Raw genomic sequence first — 25,638 nt, forward strand, 5'->3', positions numbered from 1 at the left:
TCACTTAGTATCACCCTGTTGTTAAGCATTCTGGTATCGAAACTGTTCACCGATGCCTCATGAAGCAAGTATACATATCGAAGGTAGAGGACAAGCAAAAGTTATCTTACTTAAATGCACTATCAAAAATCGTTATGGGACCAATCTCTTATAACAATTTCAATATGGTCCTGGGTTTTTGTGTGTCAAGTGGATCTAGCAGAGCCATTCTTGTCACAACAAAAACCACTGTAAAAATTTGATAAAAGTTATGGAAGATTATAGGACCTCGGGTGTTTATTTAATTTTTATGTGAGGTTGGACATCCAAAAACCTTTTTACCAGACAAAGGGAGTCAATTAGTAAGTGGATCACGTTTTTGGAAGGGCAGACTTCACAAAGAGATGGGAATTAAATTTGAGACATGCCCTGTTGAAGGACACTTTGTGCAGTGCATGGTAAAGTGCATTTTTTCAAGAATTTTAACAATTATTAAATTCTAATAATTCAAGAAGTTTGAAGGAGATTTAAATATAACTTAACAATGTTCAATCATTTAAGACCTGTAAAGAATAGTTTTATTTTATTTTATTTATTATTTATTTTCAAATTTAGACGTTGTGTTTTTCTTCTTATTTTTATATTTTCTGTTTATTTATTTTAGTTTAAACCTTGTATGAGGAAAAGTTACAAACATTTCTTTCAGGGTTTATTGTCATCCAGCACAAAAACCTAACATTCAAACAACTATTGTGGCAACTAAATGACTAGAAAAAATAGACATGCCCAATCGTAGTCAAGTGATCTTTACAGATGTTTGGTAAAACTTGACCTTATGAAAGTTAAATATACTATTGTAATTGCTTAGAAATTTATTAGAAAGGAAAACTTGATAAATAAATAATCACCATAAATATCTTCAAATTTATGAAAAAAATAAGTTCTTTAAATAGCTAAAATTGAACTTGATCTGTGCTGTTAAAATTGATCTTGTGCTGTGAATTATTAAAAAACTTGCTGATATGGCCCCTGGAAAAATCCACTTAGCCAAAAAAAGAAATAATAAAGATCTGTCATTTTAATTTTGCTAATGTCAGCAATGACCCACCAATGCGCAAAGATTTTTTTTCACAATTGTTTTAGTTGTTACCTATATTGTGTGAAGCTTGAAACGCTGATCAAAATAATGTATAGGATCATGAGGTTTGATCAGCGGTTATGGAGATATAAGCTGACTTCATTAATTTCCCATCAATGTGCAGAAATTTTCGTAACTGTTGCCTTTATTGTATAGAGTTTGAAACACTTATCAAGAAAATGTATAGGATCGTGTACTTTTAATGAACAGTTAAAGAGATGTGGGGATTTTTTGATGACATCATTAACCCATCTTTTCCAAAACGGGTGGGTTGACCCAGCTTCAGAAAATTGGTTATAATTTAGTCCCTGGTAGTCCTTAGTTACCCACGCAGGAGACAATGTCAGTTATTTCCACTGGTTTCCAAGTTATTTAGCCTTAAACTAAAAGTGTAGTGGCTTATTATACTTTCTCTTGACGTTATTATTGTTTTAACAACAAAGTTTGATAAATTACAGAACAATTTTATAGGCAATGTTTTATAGACTTTGTTAAAAAAATTGTAAAACATAGACAGACAAGCTTTATATTATTATATAAGATAAAAAATTAAAATTAAAATATAAATTAGAAAATGTGTAGACGAATTATTATTGCACGTTGTTCTAAATTTTATAAAGACTTATAATGATATAACCCATCGAAACATCTTAGAAATTGTTGCCCATAATAGCACCATAAATTTTGTTATTAAAATTTAATAAACGCCACACATAAAAGCAAAGCTATTACTGCCTGCCTCTATTTTTTTTTTTTTGCATTAAAACTGACTATTTGAATAGGGTATAATCCCCACCTATTATTCAGCCTTGTGGTTTGTTTTCTGTTTAGAAATTGCCGTTTCAGTGGAAGAAGATGTCTATACTCAGTTTTGAAAGTAAAGTAGAAAAACTATGTTGGGACCAGGATGGTAGGAACAATATTAAGCACATACATGAAAAATCTTCTTTGATATCCAAAAATTTTGCTGATTTCAGAATATTATTGTGATCCTTTTAGCAAAACGATTGCTTGTTGGAAGTGACAGCCTACACATATGGAGGCAAGAATCATCTTTTACCCTTGGAGAAGGAGATGATGAGCTTTCTCTCAAATGGACATGTGTGTGGAAAAGAAAGTAGGTCTTATAGCAGTGTCTGAGTATTAAAGTAGCAAAAACTCAATAGGGTGCTTCACTAATGTGGTATTATGCCCCAGATATTTGATTTATGTAGGTTATAGGTCTCTGGTATCACCCAATGTCTATCACTCTTTAAGTGACAATTTTTGCATCTTGGATATTTCTTTGTAATGTGATATTGCATTAGCTTAAGAAGAATTCATATAATAACAGCCTTGAATAATAATATTATTTTTGTTATTCTGGCAGTCAGTTGCGATTAGTTGCTAGTACCAAAACTAGTAATTAGAGGTAATGCATTGTTAGCTATTTTTATCCAGTTAATATGAGCAATTTTTGACGTTTGTTGGCTAAAAAGGCCTTAACAATGAGTTTTCACCATTGCAAACTTTCATCCTCTTAGAAACTATAGTAGTAGCTATAGCTATAAATATAAGCAAGTAAAATTGTAAAATTAAACGTGCATAGATTGAAATCTGAAGTATGTTTATAGCTGTATTTCTACAGAACAGCTTTTTTTCAATCAAAGCATCTTTTAGAAAACATCTCAAACAGTACAGCATGGATTTTCAAATTGAACATTTTCTTTTTAACAAAACCTGTTTATTATACAAAATCTTTTGAATTCAGTCATTGTGTAAGCTTTTGGAAAAGATCTATGAGTTGATAAATACAATGTTATTAGACCTATTTCCATATCCAATTTGTTCACAACATATGCATACGAAAATAACATGAAAACGAGATTGGTTATCAGCAAATTTCGGAATGCTAGTTGTTTACATATAGAAGGTTGAAAAATGTATTAACAAAATGTTGACTTTTACAAATTTTAACTTAAAAAGTCAAAGTTAACACAATTATAAATAGTGTATTGGTGGTGGTAGTGTGACAAAAAAGTTCAAATATTGTAGATTTTGAAGCGTATTCTTTTGGTATATGTAAGCTAGTTAAACCTAAAACCCAGCAACGTTTTCAGAATGTTGTAAATACTTTTTTATTTTACTATTTCCCAGTAAATTTAGAATTAAAATTTAACAATGTTAAAAATCGAATATGCTTGGCTGATGCTAACAGCAGTACTCCAGAAAACTATAGTACTAGAAATAGTAACATTAAGGCTGGATTTTCTTATCACATTTTCGAAAGTATTTTTTACAGGGTTGTAGCTATAGCTTAAGGGCATGAGTAATCAACAAAGCATTTTCAACATATGTTGGGTACAATGACATTTAAAATTAATATTTTCAAACTATTGGCTGATTATGTGCCCTCTGTCACTTCTCTCTCTCTCCCTCAAACATTGTTGTGGTTAACCTTAATACTTACAGCATTGTGGAATTTTTATAAAGGACCAGATACACTTCTATAATATCACTGAAATATACCTTAATATCAATATAATTTCCTAAAATATGGTTATAATTTCTTATAATTCTATTTTTAATTCGTATTTAATTGGTATTTTTAAATACAAATTTTGTATTTTTAAAAATAGGAAATTTGTATTAAAAAATATGCGTATTTCTAAAAATACGCTGTAGATTTAAAATACAAAGACATAAAAAAAGTAGTCTGCTTAGGGTACGTCTCATTTTTGATACGAATTGAAAGTTGTCGTATTTCACTCATGTCCAGAAAACATCCCTGCGAAGCTTCAAAATTGTCGTATATCATTCTAAAATGATGAGAAAGCATCCCTGCAAAGCTTCAAAGTTGCCGTATTTTTTTTCTAAAATGGCGAGAAAACATCCCTGCGAAGCTTCAAAGTTGCTGTATTTTTTTCTAAGTGAAATCATTGAGCCAATTAAAAACCTATTAAAACCAAACTTGTAAAATTGAGTAATTGTTCTATTCAATTTATTCAACCACTCACTTGATACACTTAACATTTCTAAAAATACGAAATTCTATTTATAAAATTAGAATTTTGAATGTTCTATATTTAGAAATAGAATTTCGTATTTTTTATTTTAAAAAATACGAAATACGAACTCCGTATTTTTCAAAAATACAAAATAGGAATTCCGTATTTTTAAAAATAGAATTTCATATTCTTAAAAAATACGAAAATTCGCATTTCGTTGTATTTATAAAAGTACGCGTATTTTAAAATATGAAATCCGTATTTTTTAATACGAAATTTCCGTATTTCGTATTTTTAAATACAGAAAGAGAAGTGGTCGATTTTCCTAGAGAGCATCCATCACGTATAAATAATTTCATCATCTGACATGTGCGTCAACCTTATAATTTGCTGCATGGCTATAATAATTGATTAAATTATTTAGGAAAGAGAAAGAATCTTTGTTTTGCCTTTGTAGATTTAGAGAAAGCTTTTGATAGAGTGCCACGTAAAGTTATTTGGTGGGCTATGAGAATATTAGGTGTGGAAGAGTGGCTAGTTACAATGGTACAGTCTATGTACAGCAATGCTAGAATTCGAGTCAGGATAATGATTCACTTAGTGATGAATTTAGTGTAAATGTTGGTGTACATCAGGGTTCTGTACTTAGTCCTTTGTTGTTTGTTCTAGTCTTAGAAGCGCTGTCGATGGAGTTCAGAATAAGTCGTCCATGGGAGTTATTGTATGCAGATGATTTGGTTCTCATAGCAGAGTCGATGGAAGAATTAGTTGAAAAGTTTAAGAAGTGGAAGAAAGGACTAGAAGAGAAAGGGCTAAGGGTGAACACAGCCAAGTTTAAAGTCATGATTAGTAGCATTGCAGCCAAGTGTGACCTTGTAGTTGGAAAGTGGCCTTGTGTAGTTTGCAGGAAAGGGGTTGGTAGTAACTTAATTTTTTGTCAGACTTGCAAAGACTGGGTACAAAAGAAGTGCATTAGTATTGGTGGAAGGTTAAGAGCTGACATTCAGTTTGTATGCAAGCATTGCAAAGGTGAGATTATAGAGAATGAAGTATTTCCAGCTTTAATGATGTACAACAGTGGCTCGTTAGAGATAGTTGAGAACTTCTGTTACTTAGGTGATATTTTGAGCAGTGAAGGGGGTGTTGGAAGAAGTGTTACTTGCAGGATAGTTTCTGCTTGGAAAAAGTTCAGAGAGTTACTTCCTTTGTTGACTAGCAGAGTCCTGTCAATTGAGACAAAAGGTAAGTTGTATGAGGCCTGTGTAAGAAGTGTTATGTTGTACGGTAGTGAGACATGGGCAGTGAAGCAGGAAGATCTTGACAGTTTAGAAAGGAATGATATGAGAATGGTTAGTTGAATGTGTAATGCCATGCTGAGAGACAGAAGAGTTCAGATGAGCTAAGAAGCAGGCTAAGTATCCGTAGAATTAAAGTTGTTATCCAAATAAGAAGATTGAATTGGCTGGAGCACTTGGAAAGAATGGAGGAGGATAATTGGGTAAGAAAGTGTAGAGATTTAATAGTTCCTGGGGCAAAGCCCAGAGGCAGCCCGAGAAAGACTTGGCAGGAGGTTATAAGGACAGACTTGATACAGAGGAAGTTGAGTTTAGATCTAACACAGTCTAGATCAGATTGGAAGAGGGTCATTAATATACCCCGTCCAACACATTCTAGCATGGAAAACGGACGTTAAGCCGAGAATGATAATGATGAATAAAATCAAACGAGTTTGATTTTAATAATGTTGTTGGTGATCTGGTTTTCGAATGCCTTTTGTTTGTGTGTCAATAGATCTATTATCTGCTAGCGTTGTTGTGGCAATGATTATATAAAATGAAATGAAAGTATAACGATATTATAACAAATTATAAGTATTGTAGAAAATTTCTAACTGTATTATAAAATGTATTTAATGATATTATACATGTGTATCCTGGCCTTAAGAATGTTTGAATTTCCATTATAATCGTTCTTAATATTTCGAAAAATCTCAGTCTCAATGTTCTTAAAAACGATGTCCTTATGTATTTATGCTTATATAATATATAAAATCTTGAAAATTAATCTTGTAGAATTGTTTAAATCGTTTATTCACAGAAAATTATCTATATGGAAGTCTTCGATAGTGTTGATTTGTGAAAATAAAAAAATTTAAAAAATTCTTTCTAGGCAGTATGTCAAGGAGCATTTTTTAAATTGCTTTGTGACGTGATATTTCTAAGAAAAAATGTTTTTGACTGGACAAAGTCACTAAAAATTTTCTTTCGCCTGAAAAAATATAGGATGGTAACTTCCTTAATACAAAATTTAAGAATTAGGATATCATCCCTTTGTCAATGTTATTTTAGAATGTTGATTAATTTTTTTTAGCAAGTACAATCTGCGAATTCAGTCGGTGTGTTGATCTTGCAAGCTTTGGCTATATTTTTATCTTGGGTATAATGTCTTTTACAGATTATATTGTATTACTATTATTGCTATCATAGACTTGCAACTCCAACAAAAAATTTGGAATTTTCCCCTGACGGTCATTACTTCGCAAGTGCTGGTCAAAAAGACTGCATGGTAAAAATTTGGTTCAGAGCACCGCGAGGTGAGAGTTGTATTGTGTGCTTTATTGGCGGTAGAAGGTCTTCGTGCATTGTGTGCACAGTGAAAAATGTGCACGCAATGTCTTGCATATCTTTCAATATTAAATTTTGGATAATTTAAAATTTAATTAAAAACGAAGTTCGCTCCAATGATCAACCTATTTTATCGCAACATTTGTGACATAGCATTAGTAAAAGTTAAATGTACAACGCCAAAATTGAGATCTTGTTGTAATTGTATGATATATTAATATTCAATGAATTGAACTGTTAGTAGTTCTTAGTTCTCAATAATTTTTCTTCTTTGTTGTAGTTGAATTTGATCTTGTCAGTCCTTCCACAGACAGTCCTCAAAATGTAGAAGCCTACAATTTTATTTACATTTTGCATCCAACTACCGTTCAAAGCTTTTCTTGGAGGAAAACAAGCAAACACATGCCCCTGTAAGGATTCTTGAATGTATTAAAAAAATATTTGTTATCATTTGAATATCACAGACATGTATGTATATATTGAATACCAACCCATGTTTACAATGCCTTTTTTACAGTAATTTTCTGCATCAACTATTTGAAAATTTGTTGACGTACAATGCAATAAATTCTTGTTTTGGACAAATTAACCTTTTAGCCACCAGGAAAACATATTTGATCATGTTTTTAAAACAGTATTTCAACTATTTGCCTGACGGATGTCATTATTATATTATATGTCCATGGTTGCTGAGCAAAGTTTTGTTATGTTCACTTTGATTGCAGCGTAGACAATATCATGGATGTACATATACATCTGTGACATTCATGTAAACAACATTCATGTAAGATAAATCTTACATTTAAAATGGCTTAGTATTCAAATGGTTAAATGGGTTAAATCCAAACATAGCAGTTTTCATTGTACTTGTATTTTAATATTAGACAAACCCTTGATGGCTCCTTCTATTTTAAGACTTATACCATTTTTCTTTTTTTAATTTTCTTTACGGCATTCTAAACTTGTATTTTCTTTTAGTTGTTCTGTACCAAATGTTTTGTTGACGTGTTGTGCAGATAATGTTTGTCGCATTTGGTCAGAAACAGTGAAATATAAGCCATCTCATCATGATAAGCAACAACAGTCTGCCACAACGAAATCACGCACTGAGTCAGACATAAAACACAAAACAGATGGTCAGGTTAAAGCTGAGGAAAAACTCAACATTTTACAGCGATATCATTTAGTTAGCATGTTTCATTTCCACTTGGCTGCAGTTATAAATCCTAGCTCAGACATTGCGCTTTTGTCTATGATTCCTACATCTTCGATTTTTGGAAGAAGCTTTCAGTTACAGTGGTTAAACAACAAGGAAGTGCAACTGACAACGGCCGTGGAGGCTATTTATGCATCCCTTCGTAAAATTACTGCAAACAATTCAACTGATGATGTGACTAATGAAACAGATCCATTTTTGCATGTTGATGAATTAGATGGTGAAATAGGATACAACGAAGAAGTAGACGACAACAATGAAAAAACTTTAGATAGAACATTTGATGAAGGTATTGTATTCCACATCATATTAATTTAAACGAACTCTAACCACAGAGTGCAAAGGGTAGTGTAGAATTCCAAAATAAGTAACATAAAAAGAAATTAAATGTGCATTCCACTCTCCGAGTTGAACAGTTTTGGAGTCTAGTTTTTATATAAGACATTTTAGCTTAAGTCCTGACAACTGTTACTTACTTCTTTTGCAGCAACAATGATTGATTGATACAAGAATATGCTTTATAAGGGGACATGTTATATCTGAAGTTTGCATTTCAAATGGGGGTTATTTGATTTGTACGTAGCTCTATCTTATCCAAAATATATTTTATTTCATCAAGACAATCCTGTCTTGCTTATTTTATTATGTAGCATGAAGTTGTGACATAATATGTCTGGGTAGTTAAGACTGGCTGCTCTGTTGAGTCATGTAATGGCAGCTTTAAATGTAAATAATTAAAACAGATTAATATTGTTTTAACCTATGCTAGGGCCACTAAACATGGCTAGTCCTTATTATTAAGAAAGATATTGCTATTGGCTATTAGCTATTGGCTATTGTCAAACTCGCTTAAAAAACACCTTAAATGTGCAAGTAACATATTCAGTATTATCTGGATTTAGGTGATTAAAACAAGAAAATTAAAACACACTATGAAAATTCTGCTTTATTTTCAATAGTAAAATTTAATTCATCCTTCCTTTTCAAATACAGGTAACTTTATCTCATTTTATTTGATTTCAGAGGATGCTGATGCAGCAAAAGCGATTAATACAAAACCTGAGCCTTCCCAATCTTTATCTATGACTGCTGTTCTTGAGGAGAAAAAAGAGGAAGCATCTAAGCATACAAGTCAGTTTGCAGGTAGAGGACAGATAAACAACCTACTGCATGATTGGTGTTCTTCAAGCGATACTCTGTACTGCATTCACCCTGCTGATGGTTCACTTTTAATTTGGGTGATTGATTACTTGGATGATTTCACTAGCGCATACTATAGGCAGGTTCAAGTTAGCTTCGCATCAAGGATTCCAGCAACTTTTTCAAAAGCTGATGCAAGCTCTTTGTGTTGGACACACACATATCATTACACGCAATCTGTTCTCAGCACAATGTATCCCCTGGCTGGTCTTAGCGATTCAATTTCAAGGAGTAAAAGTTCTGATGGTATGAAAAATAATCTGTTTTCCAGCAACAGAAATGTAAAGAGTGAGCTATCTGTCCTGCAAGTATCGTATTTAGTTTCAGCACATGCCAATGGTAGTTTGAATTTATGGTTAGTTACATTTTCAGACAGTGGTTCGTTTACTGGTATAGCCAGCATAACTCATATTACAAGAAGTTGCGGCCCCCGCTTTGAAACAACTCAAATTGTAAGTCATCCAATCCTACCACTAATAATTGGGACATCTCAGCAAACCCATGGCTCAGATTCTCAAAGTGTTGCAAATATTCAATCTGAGTTGATTCTCTGGCATGCTAGTCATGTCAGTCCTCTATCAGAATTTAAAGGCATAACTGAAATGGCACGCATATCATCACCAAACCCTTCCCAGTTTATTTCCATATCCTGGGTTCCTGTTTTATACCATCATTCCTTATTGTCCATAGCCAGTGACTCGGTAGAACTTTTACCAGATGCACCTTGTGCGTGTTTTGTAGCTGCTTCAGAATGTGGCTTAGAGTTGTATCAAATATTATTGGATGCAAAAAGTTTGCTGTCGAATCTTTCTGTTCAAAGAATTACTCCTCTTCAAAATGATGTGCAATCACTTTCTGAATATATAAACAGTGAACAATCAGGTTCTCATTCAGCGTGTATCATGAAACTATGCATGCTGGAAGAGTCTGAACATCTTAAGAACATCAAGTTCTTACATGTTTACAACAAGAAATCGTTGCTGAACAAAAATATAAGTGGCCAAAATGGGCACACCACCAATAGTCACCTACATGAAGGTGGGTCGTTTTATATCGTTGTAATAAATGAAGAGATTGGAGAGCAACGTTTGTATGTTTGGTGCATTAATGTAACCTTTGATGGAAGGTTTAGTGTAAATGCCAATATTCAAAGTCCGAAATCAGTAAACAGTGACACTTCCATAACTTCACCAATGTCACCAAAACCATTAGTGGTTAGTCATTGTTTACAGCAAAAGTTTATGTATGATGAACGGTTATGTGATTTGTTAGTATCTAAATTTGCCTCTTCTGCTGATATACATTGTTCGACTAATTTAAACTCTTCCTGTCCTGTGCAGTACAATTTTGTCGGTACTATGCCTGATGGTCATATAAGATTTTGGGATCTGACTCTTACTAGAGACGAAGACATTATGGTTAGGGAGTTTAGTGGAATGAAAAATGAAGACGTTGTTTTCTCAGGGGAAATAATGTGCATTGCATGTGCAGGAGCGAATCGTTTTGGTTGTATTACTAAAGCCAAAGGTGACACTGGGAAATCAATTTATCATCTTCACATCAAAGAATGTGAATCTTCAGGTGAACTTGTCTGGAACACTGAAGCTACTGTTTTAGTATCAGAAGATTGTTCTGATAATTTTGAACACACAGTACAGTTGTCATGGTTATCTATGGGAAATGGTTCTTACCTCATATCAGTGGCACTTAGCAATGCTGTGTTTATATACAGTAAAAAACGTGTGCAAAGTTCTGGAAAATATACATGTCAGTGGGAAATATTGAAGAAAATTGAAGTAAACAGTGGAAAAAGCATGCTTAGGTTGACAATTACCTCATGGACAAGTGGTGGTTTTTTTCTAATAGGAGTTGAAAATGAGGTCCAAGTGTACTCACAATGGGATAATAATTGTGAAGTGAAATTTAAAAGGACACCATCGACCAGTGTGCTAAGTGAAATGGAAAACGTAGGTGGATTTGTATTCTGTTGTCTTTTAAACACAGTCTTCGCAACATGAAAAGAAAAGTTAAACTTCACTATTTAATGCAACTTTTCATTTTTTTATTACGCTATTACTTCTTTTCCTTTAGGCTGATGCTGGGGTTATTTTAACTCAGAACTCATTTACGGTTGCCTGCAATGGAATGAAAAACCTGCCACAGTACCACCCACATCACCTGCTTGAACTTTTAAACTTGGGCAAAATGAGGAGAGTGAGAGCCATATTAAGACATCTGGTGAGATTTTATTGCTTTAATAGACTTTTCATATCTGTGTTTACAAAGTATGTGCACAGTTATTTTAAAAATACAACTGATACATTCCCTAATGACTACATAATTAAGCTATAAATACACTAATTAAATAAATGAAGTGAAGCCTTCTTGATCTCCAGAATATAATTAGGTGGCCTTTGACGTCAGAACAGTAAAGCTGTTTAAATCTCCATAATGTGACGTCAATAACAAATGTGTGTTGACTGTTGAGTGCTGGTGACCAGAAACTCTTTTACCTGTAAGGTGTGAAATCCCTAGGTGTTCACAAGATCCAACTTTCAAATATCGTAAAGTCTTACCTACATAAGTGTCATTGCAGCCACTACACAAAAAATTTTATGTTACACCTGTAAAAAGAGATCCTGGGAGACTATCCTTGGTTATGGTTACAATAATGGATATGGAAATAGATCTATTGTTTGCAATTATTTACAGAGTTATTGTAGATTCAGAGCTTTTATCACATTTTTTGTGACTTAAAAATACAGTTGCATTTCATGATTTTCTGTGCCCTGTCAAGTTTATCAGCATGTCTTTATTTGAACAGTCAGCTTTTCTATTTGCAGCTATTCTTAAGAATAGAAATAAGCTGTTTTAAAACTATAAAAGTGTATAACATGCCTAAGAAACTTCTTTGGGTATATCTTAGGTTCGTTGTGTAGCTGGTATTACAGCGGCCGATGCAGCAGCCGAATCAGGTGATGTTATAGCCCAACAGCAATCTCGAACGCGTGCAAGAACACTTACCAAAACCCATAGCAACTTATCCGAATATTCTGCAAGTCCAACAGAGGTATACTTCGAAGAAATTAACGATTCAGGTAAAAGTCAATACTATCTGCAACAAAAAATGTTTATCCTTTGAACTTTTACAGCAGAATTTCCTTTCATAGATTTAGTTATTTATATTTATTTTTCGTGATTTACAGGGCCTGACATAGATGTAGTTCCTCCATTAAAACTAACAACATTACTTGCAGCTGATAAAGATGAAAGTGGAATAAAGTACAGTGAACTTAGTCAAGGTATCAACTCATTTCTTGATCACAACTTTTTCCAGATTTAAAAGTGAAAATTTACATATTTTTTTTCGTATCCATGAGCACTTATGCTAAAGATATTTTTACAGTATTCCTAGAAATAAAATTTCAGCTTAATTTTTTTGTCCAAGTTGTTTCTCTTATCAAAGAATGGTTTAAATACTTGTAGAAGAATATAGTTTTGTTCAAAATGTGTTCAAAACTTCATGTTTATAAAATATAATGTTATATACCTTTTACATTAGAAAATGCTGCTAATGATAAAGCTACAGGAATGGCGAATAGTGCTGTTTACTATGGCCTTGCTCAAGCACACTTGTTGACAGCCAATCTGTCTAGAAAAGAACTGCCTGGCTTGACAAGTCAAGAACAGATGTACCTGTTAACACTATCTGATACGATTGCTTCTACAAAGTTCGAGTTAGAAAGAACTGTGGATGACACAGATGTGAGGCCTAAATTTTCCCAGCAAGAAAGTTTAGGTAAGAGTAACAGAAATGCTTCTTTACTCTGACAAAAGCTTTGGGAGATCGAAATAAATGAGAATCCACATTATATAGCTATGTGATGTGCATTGTAAATTAAGTTGTAATGTGTCAAATTACCATTACATTAGGTATATCTAAGAGAATTGTTTCACAAGCCACAATGTAAATCTTTTGTTACAATTTTTTTTGTTTTTTAGACACAGGGTTTTCCGCACTAAGTGGTGGCGGAGGTGGTTATGCGACTACAGGTGCCACTGGTGTTGGTTCTTTTGGTAGTGAATTGATAGATGATTGTGGCTTGCGATTTTTGCTGTCTGTTCGACACCATATGGCATTAATGAAATCGCTTTCACAAAGATTACAAGCTGCAATGAAGGAAAAGGTATAATATGGTCTAAATGCCCAAAAGTAGTCTTTAATGCAAGTGATAATAACGCAAAATATTTACCTGAAGAAAATTATAACCAATGTGATCAGCTCATTTTTATCTTGGTATCAATAATTATGTCAATTTCTTGCGCATGTGTATTGAGAATAGTGTTCCTTACAAGTGTTAAAAACTACTTAAAAGTTTCCTTGCTGGTCTGCTTCTCCAAAACAAACTTTTTCAATTTCTGATCAACTAAAACATTTTCAATTGGGTTCAAGTCTAGACTACGTGTTGCTGTGTGTAGCACTGTTGCTCCCTGGTGCTCCATTTCGCCCCAGTTTTTGACTGAATCTCCATCTCCTCGCGCCTGAGGGAACAAAATTTAGAAATAAATAAATGAATAAACGAAAAAAGCTTTTTTTTCAAGAAAAAACATTTTTTATATTAAAATATATAAATAATACGAAAACACTTTCTTTTTTTAAGTTAAAAAAATCTTCCTTTTTTGAAAATCTTTTTTTTTTCTGTGGCACCTGAATATCGAATCAATCAATCATGTGAAAAGTATTATCTGTTCGGCATTTTATTCAAAATTCTGCGCAAAAATGAGGATGTTACAAAAACAATGATGGCGGAATATGTTCCACATGTGACAGCTGCAATTACGTTTTTTGTCAGGAGATTTACAGTTTGACGAAATTATATGGAATTTGGCATTAATATACTTAGAGTACTTACAAGTGCATCAGGTCATCAGGTCACTACAAAATACTTAAGAAGAACTACTGAAACATATTTGTGGAGGTGGTGACAAAAGCAATGCTTACATCAGTCCTACAGCTGCGACTGGTGAGGTTGGCAGACCAAAGTATGAAGTGCCAAAAGAGCTGGTCATTAGCTTGAGAAAGATCGGATATCAATGGAAGGACATAGCTCAGATGCTTAATATTAGTACCAAATCACTCCGTCGTCGTCGTAAACAATACGATTTTTCTTTTGGCGAAGCAGAATATTTAGACTCAATAACTCGATGAAATAATTCTAGCAGTGCTTTTTATACACCCAAATTGAAAGAATAGCAATAAGTGCAATTACCAGCAAACATATTAGTGTGAAAACAATTTGCGACAATCAATCATGAGCAGGGTGATGAGACAAAGGAATTGTATACAAAGAAGGAGGTACAATGTGAAATCGCCAAATTCGTTGGGTTAAGTAAGTTTACCTAATTAAAAAACGGTGTTTGCGTTATGCCAATATTCATTTCTTGAAATATTCTTTTAATATTGTGTTTCACGGATGTATAGTTACTCGAGATGAGTAACAATTCTTAGATGTAATTTGAATAACAGAAGCGCTACTGTATTAGATCTATTTCTGGAAGCTATTAGTAAATACAATGTCCGTAGGAGAATTCGCACTGGCCACGGTACAGAGAATATTGAATTGGCACGATGGATGCTCGGACACTTTGGTGTGGCCAGTAAGCCCGTCATACTTTGACTATCAGTGCATAATCAAAGAATTAAAAGGCTTTGGCGCGACTTGGTCATACAGGTGGTTAATTACTTTAAAGGCTTTTTTTATTTCATGGAGCAGCAATACATGTTAGACCCCATAAATGATGTAGATTTGTCATTTTTTGCCCAGAATTATTTGTGCTTGCGAGCAATTTGCGAAGCAATGGAATAATAATCCTTTTATCAACGGAAGGCAATTGAACGCCGTATCAGTTGTGGACTCAAGGTATGTATATGAACTGGCATTCTTCTGATAACGGTTTGAACAGATAATGAAGGAAGATGAAAACATTGGTACACATGGATTCGAACTTGATAGACCAGCTCCTTTAATAGATTTGGCCAATAACATAGATGTTCCTAAGATAGCTCTGGACCTACCATACAATTTCATGCAAAATATCGACCCACTTTCTGAAGACAACCATCACGGAAATTTAGGTACATCCAAGCCCGGGGATTATTATCACATGTGCTATGATACGTTCGAATACCAAATAAACGATTATAAAAGCTCTCGGGATAGAACATGCGGACAAAAAAATAACGTGGATGGTGGGTTGGCGTTTATTTGCCACTCAATAGTAATATAAAGGGAGTGTGTAAACTTAACAAGTTGGTAATTTTTAACATAGACAGAAGAATTTATTAAAAATGTATTTAGTGTAACAAAGAAATACAGTAATCAAAAGTTATACATTTACTCGTATGAAATAACCTTAGTAATTACTAAACAAACAAAACATAGCAACCTACATCTTGTTTAGTAACGTTAAAGCTTCATGCAAGTGCTTCAATCTTTTTAATTTTAAGCCTCCTATTGTTAGCATTAAAAAAATTAAGTTAGGTGGAAATCAGTCTTCTTTTTATATAACAAAATGTAAACAAAAACTGCATGTGTTCTGAAGTAGTGTAAAACGAAACATAACCTTAGCATATAATATAACATGATATAAAATAACAGAAAATAATCTTTTTAAACTTCTAGCTATCTTTCAGGGAGACAAAACTTATAAACGTCCGAAACTTTGTAATCGCCTTTTTTAAATCGTTATATGTATCATAACATGCAACATGCATCAGGAAATGGTTTACACTTGAAGAAGATAGATCAGCTTGCAAACAGTATTAAAACTACAAATTATGAGTTTAGTCCTATAACAAAATTGGAAAAATTTGCTACAAGTGAAATTCAAAAGTAAAATAATAAATAACACATAATTCAGTAACTTAGGAATATACAAAATACCTTCATTAACTATAACTTCATTGCCGTTTGCTGAAAGACACAAAAAATATGACACAAAATGGTATAAAATTTGTAGATACGAAAATAGCATCCTTACAAATTTTAGTGGTGGATTGCATGAATTCAAAACCTTCTCGCATTTGCTCTGTTTCTTTGTGTCTCATTTTAAAGATACAATATATAGATACAAAGCTGTGACCTTAGTCTTAGTTGTTAGTCTGTTCTAGAAATAATAAATAGATATTCTCCTGTAAAAAGCAATGATGAATCTAGTTTAAGGTTTTAGTTTTCAACCGTAATTCAAAAATGACATTACATAGGCTACGAAAAATAGCTGTTACCCATACTACCTCTTTGGGAAAAAATTATACACTGTAGTTATTGCTACTTGGTTTCAAATAGCTAGCGAGCTATAAGCTACACAAAAACCAAAAAAATGAAAGTGGTGGTAAAATAAAAGATCAAGTTTTAGAGTGAATGTACAGCATCTTCAACATTATTAGATTCAATGTTGTGGCTGGGCTTCCTTTTGTGTTGTTTCAAAGCACGAACAAGGTTGCTTTTAACGCCTTTAAGTGCAGAGCTCGTGTTTTTTTCTTTCTGCGCCATTTTAGGACTGCAGCATGGGAGCGAACAACGTAATATTTTACAGAACAGGTTACGCTCGTGTCAAACAAAAATGATTGATTGATTAGGGCATGACGAAAAAAAAATCTTCTCCAATTTTTTTTGGATTTTTTTTCAAAAAAATGAATAATAATGTAAATCAACTTGTTTTTATATCTTTTATTTTATTTGCTTTTTTTATTATCATTTTTAAAAAAGTTCAGAAAAATATTTTTTTAATTTTGTCCCTCAGGCGCGCCATACCATCTTGCCAAAATAATTTTTTTATTCGGGTTTACATTATTCCATAACTTATCTTTGAAAATGTGTTTAACGAAAAAATAAGGTCCATTCTTCTTTTCATTTAGTATAAAACGAAGTCTGTACTCGATATTTAAAGCAACGAGATGAAATTTTTTTTTATAAAAACCTTTATTTCGTACAACAACGTATACATCTTTCAGGCAACATCTTTTCATACTGTTGCATATTATAACCCCTTTACATAAGTCGTACATAAGCAAATACAACTGATACTTTTACTGGGATTCTCACCTTTTTGCCATATTGACTTTAATTTTCCTTTATTAACCTAAAAATTTTTGGGGAAAGATTTTAGTGCATCACATTAAAATTGTGGTCTCATATACATTCTTAAAACCTTGTGGCAATACTTTAAAAAGACAGCATATCTCGTTGATTACACTATTTCTAAATAGCAAAATTTTTAGACAACCCCGGACACAATATTAGTTGGGTTTGGAACAGCACACATGTTATAACCCCCTTCCCCCAATTAATGTTGACACAATACATTATTCTGCTTAAAATCCAGCATACAGAACCCACCACATTTAAAAAGGAGGAGAGGGGGGAAAAGGATCATATTTTGGCATTCTTTCTACTAATTTAGCCGGGATTGAAGCCATCTGTCTTTTCAGTCCAAATAAATGCTTTTGCAAGGCACAATCTTGACAATTCAAAATTTCTATAACAAGTCAACAAAAATTCAAAGGTGATGCTGTCGCGTAGTGTATGGATTTATGACGTCTAAACCTCCGTCATTTGTGCAGCCCTTTTCAACAGCTTTAATTATCCTTGTTCTTGAAATGTTTGTACACGTTGCATGCGAAAGTTTCAACAGGTAAAATCAAATTGTGACATTTTTGGTTGCAACGTATCGTTCTACATCTATCTGACTTTAGACCTGAATTTTTAAATAAGCTGCAATGTCTTAGAGTCCGCCTTTCATGTTTTAAAAATTTGCAAATATTCTATTTAGGGTATGATGTCATCAGAATTTTGTTGGGCATTCCACTCAGATTGCAAGGAGGAATTGTTGGCAATGATCCCTGGTATGTCTCGAAACGAGCCTACGTGGGCAGAGTTAAGAGCGCATGGCATTGGCTGGTGGGTTAGAAGTAATGATCTCCTTCGTAGAACTATTGAAAAGGTAATCCATTGTGACTTCGATTGATGAATAACAGTGTCACTTCGACTACTCAGCTTTACGATAACTTTGGCAGTATGCCAAAGATGTGTAGTATTGTTTTTAAAGTTGATAAATTCCACAAAATAAATAAATTCCACAATGTTTTTTTTTTTTTGCCTCCTATGTTTAAATATAATATTTGGTTGGGTATTTAAATCTTGTTTTGTGCTGGTGCTATTGTTTTTAGAGTTTAAGTATTTGTCAAATGCTTTGCGTTAAAGTTATATCTTTTTTGTTTAGGTTGCGAAGACTCATTTCCAGTTAAAGAAAGATCCAATAGACTGCGCTATTTTTTACTTGGCCATGAAAAAGAAGACTCTCCTCTGCGCCCTTTACAGGTACCTTTATCATATTTAAGGATTCAGTATGATCAAAATTTATTACGTTTTTTCCGCAGTTTCTGTATAGATTGTCAGGCCTGTTAATGCAATAGTGTAATTTCATATTGAAGAGAAGCTACTGTGTAATTTCATATTGGAGAGAAGCTACTGTGTAATTTCATATTGGAGAGAAGCTACTGTGTAATTTCATATTGAAGAGAAGCTACTGTGTAATTTCATATTGAAGAGAAGCTACTGTGTAATTTCATATTGAAGAGAAGCTACTGTGTAATTTCATATTGAAGAGAAGCTACTGTGTAATTTCATATTGGAGAGAAGCTACTGTGTAATTTCATATTGGAGAGAAGCTACTGTGTAATTTCATATTGAAGAGAAGCTACTGTGTAATTTCATATTGGAGAGAAGCTACTGTGTAATTTCATATTGGAGAGAAGCTACTGTGTAATTTCATATTGAAGAGAAGCTACTGTGTAATTTCATATTGAAGAGAAGCTACTGTGTAATTTCATATTGGAGAGAAGCTACTGTGTAATTTCATATTGGAGAGAAGCTACTGTGTAATTTCATATTGAAGAGAAGCTACTGTGTAATTTCATATTGAAGAGAAGCTACTGTGTAATTTCATATTGGAGAGAAGCTACTGTGTAATTTCATATTGAAGAGAAGCTACTGTGTAATTTCATATTGAAGAGAAGCTACTGTGTAATTTCATATTGGAGAGAAGCTACTGTGTAATTTCATATTGAAGAGAAGCTACTGTGTAATTTCATATTGAAGAGAAGCTACTGTGTAATTTCATATTGAAGAGAAGCTACTGTGTAATTTCATATTGAAGAGAAGCTACTGTGTAATTTCATATTGGAGAGAAGCTACTGTGTAATTTCATATTGGAGAGAAGCTACTGTGTAATTTCATATTGAAGAGAAGCTACTGTGTAATTTCATATTGAAGAGAAGCTACTGTGTAATTTCATATTGGAGAGAAGCTACTGTGTAATTTCATATTGAAGAGAAGCTACTGTGTAATTTCATATTGAAGAGAAGCTACTGTGTAATTTCATATTGAAGAGAAGCTACTGTGTAATTTCATATTGGAGAGAAGCTACTGTGTAATTTCATATTGAAGAGAAGCTACTGTGTAATTTCATATTGGAGAGAAGCTACTGTGTAATTTCATATTGAAGAGAAGCTACTGTGTAATTTCATATTGAAGAGAAGCTACTGTGTAATTTCATATTGAAGAGAAGCTACTGTGTAATTTCATATTGGAGAGAAGCTACTGTGTAATTTCATATTGGAGAGAAGCTACTGTGTAATTTCATATTGAAGAGAAGCTACTGTGTAATTTCATATTGGAGAGAAGCTACTGTGTAATTTCATATTGGAGAGAAGCTACTGTGTAATTTCATATTGAAGAGAAGCTACTGTGTAATTTCATATTGGAGAGAAGCTACTGTGTAATTTCATATTGAAGAGAAGTTACTGTGTAATTTCGTTTCGTTTTTGTTTTTTTTTAGAAAATTATGATCCTGCGTACATTTTCACTATATTTTAAATGTTTTTGTTTTGTTTTTCTTAAATATACAAGGCAAAATAGGTGATTTAAACGTATGTTTTATTTCAGGGGCATTTGGTGAATAAGGTGATCATAGTGTCCCCCACTCCTTCAAGACGAAGCCTTCCTGCAGTGGTAGCATTCCCCCTCAAACAATAACATTTAAGTTTTAAGTAAATCTGAATTTAGTTGTATGTTCATCAGTGTCCGCCAATGCATCCAATGTTTATTTTTGGTAATGATGAAAAACATTAATTCTTGAAAAATAAATAAAAAAGAAGACAATTGGTTAAAGGAAAGCAATGTAATTGTAGTTATACGAAATTGATTTCTCTCTTCAACCAGGCTTTTTTTTTGCCGTTAGAGGAGAATATACAGCATTCAGCATGCTACATGGAATGAAAGGCCCCTTATTTATTTTACCGTTTTATTTCAGGTCAATGCGAGATGCAAAAATGTCAGCATTTTTTAGCAATGACTTCACACAAGAAAGATGGCGAAAGGCAGCATTAAAAAACGCCTACGCACTGCTTGGTAAGCAAAGATTTGTGCACGCAGCTGCTTTCTTCTTGCTTGCAAATGCATTATGGGATGCTGTAGAGGTATGGCCGAATTATTTTTTATTTTTACTATCATTTAGCAATGAAATATTATTTAATGACAGGCAGACTAACTTTTAGACCATCTTTATTTTTGACCATCTTTATTTTTGACTCAGTTATTTAAAAAGGACGTAAGTCTTCTTCAAAAATATATTTTACTAATCAACACACACACAATGTAAATTCCAACTGCAAACGTTACACACCATGTGAGAGCAGAACTTACCAACCCTCTTTGTTGCATCATACATATCTTATACTCTAATTTATGGCATATATATAACTGCGTGTTTTCTTTTATTTTTAGGTCTGCGTAAATCGTTTAGGAGATATTCAGCTGGCGCTAGTCATATCTAGGTTACATGAGAGCAACACAGAAGTCCATAATAAAATTTTAAGACAGTATGTTTTGGATAAGCAATTTCAAAGAAGAGGTGACGATGTTGTTTTATCAGTCTTGTTTTTCATAGCAACATTCCAAATTTGTATATGTAACGCTTGGTTATCAAATCTACATTCCTGCTGAAGCTGGGATGGAAATTTAAATCTATAGTTTACACATTGAGCATGTACACTATAAGGAAATTTATTTTGCTGAGGAAATAGTCGGGCCAGTTCATATGTTGATAGAATAAAGTAAGATGTCGGCTAAATTAACCAAGCTAGTTTACCTTTATGCGATCAACAACTACGAGAATATTTTTTTAATGTGTGTTTGTGTTAGCGTGTGATGTTTGTGTTGTCTTCTAGACCCCTTTCTTGGAAGCATGGCGCACTGGATTCTTAAAGAATACAGTGAATCGCTGGAGATACTTCTTGTGCCAGTTAAAACAGATGAGGAGCATAAACAGAGTGGTGCTGACTACCCTGCGATATTCAATTTCTACCACTATCTGCGGTACCACCCACTTCTCATACGACGTCACTACACACAACACAAAGGTATTCAAATCGCAGACGGGTTAGTCCAAAGTAAGAACCATATTGAGGATCTTCACATGCTGGAACGGAAGCTCTATTTCCGTACAGCTAGTTCTCATTTAAACTCTGGTTTACCTGACATTGCCCTTGAGGTGATCCTTATGTTACCGAAATACGGGGAAGGGAATGAGGCATTAACATCCGCGGAGGATGTGAACAAGGAGAAGAAGCAGACTGAAGATATGATCATCACTGGGACGTTTTCTGATTTTAAAAACGACAACGTAACTCGTCTTACCAACGGCTATGACGAACGTTTAAATGGTTATTTAGTTGGTAGCTCTTCACTTAGCGTTGGTGGTAGCTCTGCGGTAGACTTAAACTTTACCACCAATCGATTTGCAGACTTAGATGAAGAGTATAAGATCGGCATTGGACTTAGCGACGACAGCGACAGTGACGAATCAGAAAAAAAGGAAGATGTGGAAAACAAGGAGGACATTGCAGAGCTCTCGAAGGCAGCTACAACAATAGATAACGTCGAAAAGGGCGGACCTCGTGTTAAAGACGACATGTTTGATATAGTTGCACTAAATCTGAAATACACATGCATCATACGTTGTTTAATTGACGAACTCATAGCGCTGCCAGCGATGTGTTTACAACACAATTTAAAACTGCGAACTTCGTTGAACTCTTTGCTGGAAGAGGAGCTGAATTTTCTGCATAATTACTGCGATTATGGACATAATGACAATAACGATGATAAAACCCGCTTTAATATTTCTCTGATACAACAGCAAATGGAAGGTCTGTGAAAGTTATTTAAAAGTTACCTAGATAAGACTGTTTTAGCGATTATTTAACTATTGAGTGCCATTAACGGGATTTGATCTTTGGAAATCGTGCTATTACTGTTATGCAATAAAATTATATAAAAAAATTTAAACAGGAAACTCGCGGTATAAATTTAACTGTGTGCTGTGTACAGTAGTTTAATATCATGATTGGATAAATTTCAAAGTACCTAAAGCATCTATTTGATATAGCTCAACCTATCTGTTTGTAAGCCAAAATAGTAGCTGCGAGTAACGACAAGCCAATGTTTGCAGATGTTCTCGATGCGCTAAGGATATAATAATAGCCGTCGTGATAACATTGCACGAAATCTTTAAACTATGCCACGGGTGGATTCCCGTAGATTTTCTACTGGCTAAAGACTAGTGTAATATATTATCATTGCGCTATAGTCCGTTTATTCGTACTCTTCTTTTTTTAGATATGAAGAAAATGCAACGGTCTGCTTCAATTGTAAGCCAAACCTCTTTCGACTCTGAAGGCTTGTCGCTCGGCGAGAAAGTTGAGAAAGTTGCTCTCCATTCTGAATGGTTGAAACGAAACCAGCAAATATTGACGTGTTTGTACGAACATTGTTCAATGGTGGGCACAGGAGATGCAGAAATCCCCGGTTTGTGAAAACTTTATTTTTTGTATCATGAAAATTGAATTCTGCTGAATTCATGTTTCAGTTTCTTAATATTTTTTTAGTTCGGGTCTTGTATGTGAAATAATGTGTGAATATTTGAACAAAATGTTCATGATGTCTGCTTCGGTTTTTTATGTAGCATTCTTCTTTTTTCGGTATAATGTCTTATTCTCAACTCCAATTATTTTTCTCTCGCAATTTAAGAAGATTATCGTGGTTCAATATGTCAGGTAGATTTCTCTTAAGGTGTAGGCATACCGTGTAACAACACCCTTGTTATGCAAGAATAATCATCTGACTTTCACGAATGTACCTGAAATTTATTTCCAGCTATCTGTTTGGAGCTTCTACTGCTGCTTCATGAGATCGAAGACCACCGGGTGTTATCATCACCATTGACATCTATTTCTGCCGGACCAAGTGTCCCACCTCTTCTACTGGCATCAATGGCTTCCTTCTCCCTCGTTGCAAGCCCAACTGCATTCTTGCAGTCCATGACGCACGATCTGCTGCAAACTGTGATCGATTTACCATCTCTACCCACGCCGAAAACTCCTGTCACCAGACTAGCTGATTTAGAAAACCTGTTGTGTTCGTTGTCTTCTTGCGTATACCACAGCCTTTGTGGTGGAGAAGATGATAAACTACTGGCCAGTGTCAGACGAGGTGAAACACAGCTTGTTGGAAAACAATTGAAAGATGGTAAGCTTCTTGGATCATTTAATCTCCTGCGTTGTTCGTTTACGTCAAATGTTTATTTTCGCTCTACTAATATAATAAACGTTTTTGTAAAATTGAAGGGATTGTGCCGGAAATATCTGCAATTTTTAATTTATAGAAGAAATTACCAGATGAATCAAACTGTTCTTTTTTAAATGTGAAGTAAATTCTAACCATTCCCACCTCTCTAGTGTAATTTTACCGTAATTCGATCCTGTGTGATATTGAATAGGATTATTTATGTTAACGCTTGCACTTTTTTTAAAGGGAAATTAGTACGACTCCCATACGGGTGTGTAGACGTTGATCTTGATGCTACCTCGTCGCCTTCTCAGTGGCCTGGTGTGAAGTTCTTTCTCTCCATCCTCACTGCAAGCAACAAAGACGGCTCACATAACATCAAGTTGCTTCTCTGCGAAGCAGCCGTCGGTGTTTATTTAGGCCTTTTGGTTAGCTCCTGTTCAAGGTTGGCCTGCAATAACCTATATCGTCTTGTGCAAAACAACTTAACGGAGGATATGTGGAGCTTAGTTTTTGGAGGTGGTACGAAGATTGTTGTACCAGCTCCAGACAGTGTTGATAAGGCACCTCAAAAGGAACTTTCTCCGAAGGCTGACCGCAAGCACGATACAGCTCGGATGAAATGGAATTATAAACTGCTGGGTAAGAAAGCTCCATCGGTGCAGCACGCTGATGAAAGTAGAAAGTTAATGCGACACGAGGTGTTTATTCAGCCTCGGATGTCTTTGTCGGATTATTTTCTGAGAAAGGTTCGTTTGATTTTGTCAGTGCCTGTGCATGCATTTCATTGCCTCAGTTTATATAAGATTATTTTTTAAGGTACTGAATTGGTTCTTTTCGTTTATTTAATTTTCTGTGAATGTTACCGTGGTTTACTCGCCTTTCCATTATTTTCCCATCGTTTTAGCCGTCATCAAGCACTATATTTAAGTACGATTCGGAAGAAGAAGAAAGCGACGAGGAGGGGGAGAGCGAGACGCTAGATTTGGAAGACACTACGATTGAGGACGACGGTTTCGTCGACGAATCTCACATTCAAAGACAGGAGGAGGAGAACAGAAAGAAGAAAGTAAAGTTGACCGAGCATTTCAACAGTTCTTCGTACCCGTGGTTGATCATGCAGTTGTCGCTGGTTAAAATAGCTTCTGTGAATATAAATTTGTTTCTTTCTACCGCTGGGTTAGATATATCTGGTAAGTTGTGGCGTTTTGTCTAGAATCTGCAAGCATGCTTTGCTATTCTTGACCCTCATCACAAAATGTTTTTTAGAAAATGTGTATTTTTGTTCTTTTGTCCATTATTTTTCTTACTATTTTTTTTTTTTTTTTTGACCATTTCCCTGACCTGTGTATATTTAAGATTTCGGATTACATCCGAGATCTTATTAAAATGGACGGTCTTTTTCTTCTCCTCCTTCTCCTTCTACGACCGATTTTTTAACCGATTGGCGTAACATCACGACTTTTAAAGTACGTTACGCCGACTGTGTTCGTATATTATTTTCATTGTGTCTATATTTTCACATATTAAGATAAAAATATCATCACGTTTTCTAGTCATATGTGTAAATCTGAAACAAACCAATTTCAAGATTTTAGATAGCTACAAACGTAGCTTTCAAGGCAGCATCCTGCTTAAACTGTACCTAGCCTTATTCTTATTCTTTCAAAGTTTGGTATATTATTATTTATTTTTATGTTGGGGTTGTGGCTCTCAGCGTAGCTCTTTAGCTACCTCTGGGTGAAGAGTAAAAGTAGCCAAATGCAGTTTGGCTTGCTAGCTAGCTACAACAAAATTCTTAATCAAT

General features: G+C 34.1%; 1 protein-coding gene across 1 annotated transcript in view; it reads left to right on the forward strand.

Annotated features, from left to right (window-relative positions):
• LOC130645294 (dmX-like protein 1) overlaps positions 1–25,638 on the forward strand; it is a 55,328-nt gene that overhangs the window by 12,164 nt on the left and 17,526 nt on the right. Inside the window, exons 4-23 of the mRNA XM_057451245.1 lie at positions 1,949–2,027; positions 2,117–2,234; positions 6,591–6,697; positions 7,009–7,138; positions 7,707–8,233; positions 8,968–11,111; positions 11,236–11,382; positions 12,071–12,242; positions 12,351–12,446; positions 12,707–12,943; positions 13,147–13,331; positions 17,977–18,147; positions 18,427–18,524; positions 20,518–20,683; positions 20,991–21,117; positions 21,434–22,414; positions 22,884–23,072; positions 23,421–23,792; positions 24,078–24,580; positions 24,739–25,024. Coding sequence (XP_057307228.1) covers positions 1,949–2,027; positions 2,117–2,234; positions 6,591–6,697; positions 7,009–7,138; positions 7,707–8,233; positions 8,968–11,111; positions 11,236–11,382; positions 12,071–12,242; positions 12,351–12,446; positions 12,707–12,943; positions 13,147–13,331; positions 17,977–18,147; positions 18,427–18,524; positions 20,518–20,683; positions 20,991–21,117; positions 21,434–22,414; positions 22,884–23,072; positions 23,421–23,792; positions 24,078–24,580; positions 24,739–25,024 — 6,835 coding nt within the window. The remainder of the gene's footprint in view (positions 1–1,948; positions 2,028–2,116; positions 2,235–6,590; positions 6,698–7,008; positions 7,139–7,706; positions 8,234–8,967; positions 11,112–11,235; positions 11,383–12,070; positions 12,243–12,350; positions 12,447–12,706; positions 12,944–13,146; positions 13,332–17,976; positions 18,148–18,426; positions 18,525–20,517; positions 20,684–20,990; positions 21,118–21,433; positions 22,415–22,883; positions 23,073–23,420; positions 23,793–24,077; positions 24,581–24,738; positions 25,025–25,638) is intronic.

Source organism: Hydractinia symbiolongicarpus, chromosome 1 (assembly GCF_029227915.1).
Source record: "Hydractinia symbiolongicarpus strain clone_291-10 chromosome 1, HSymV2.1, whole genome shotgun sequence".
NCBI classification, from domain to species: domain Eukaryota; kingdom Metazoa; phylum Cnidaria; class Hydrozoa; order Anthoathecata; family Hydractiniidae; genus Hydractinia; species Hydractinia symbiolongicarpus.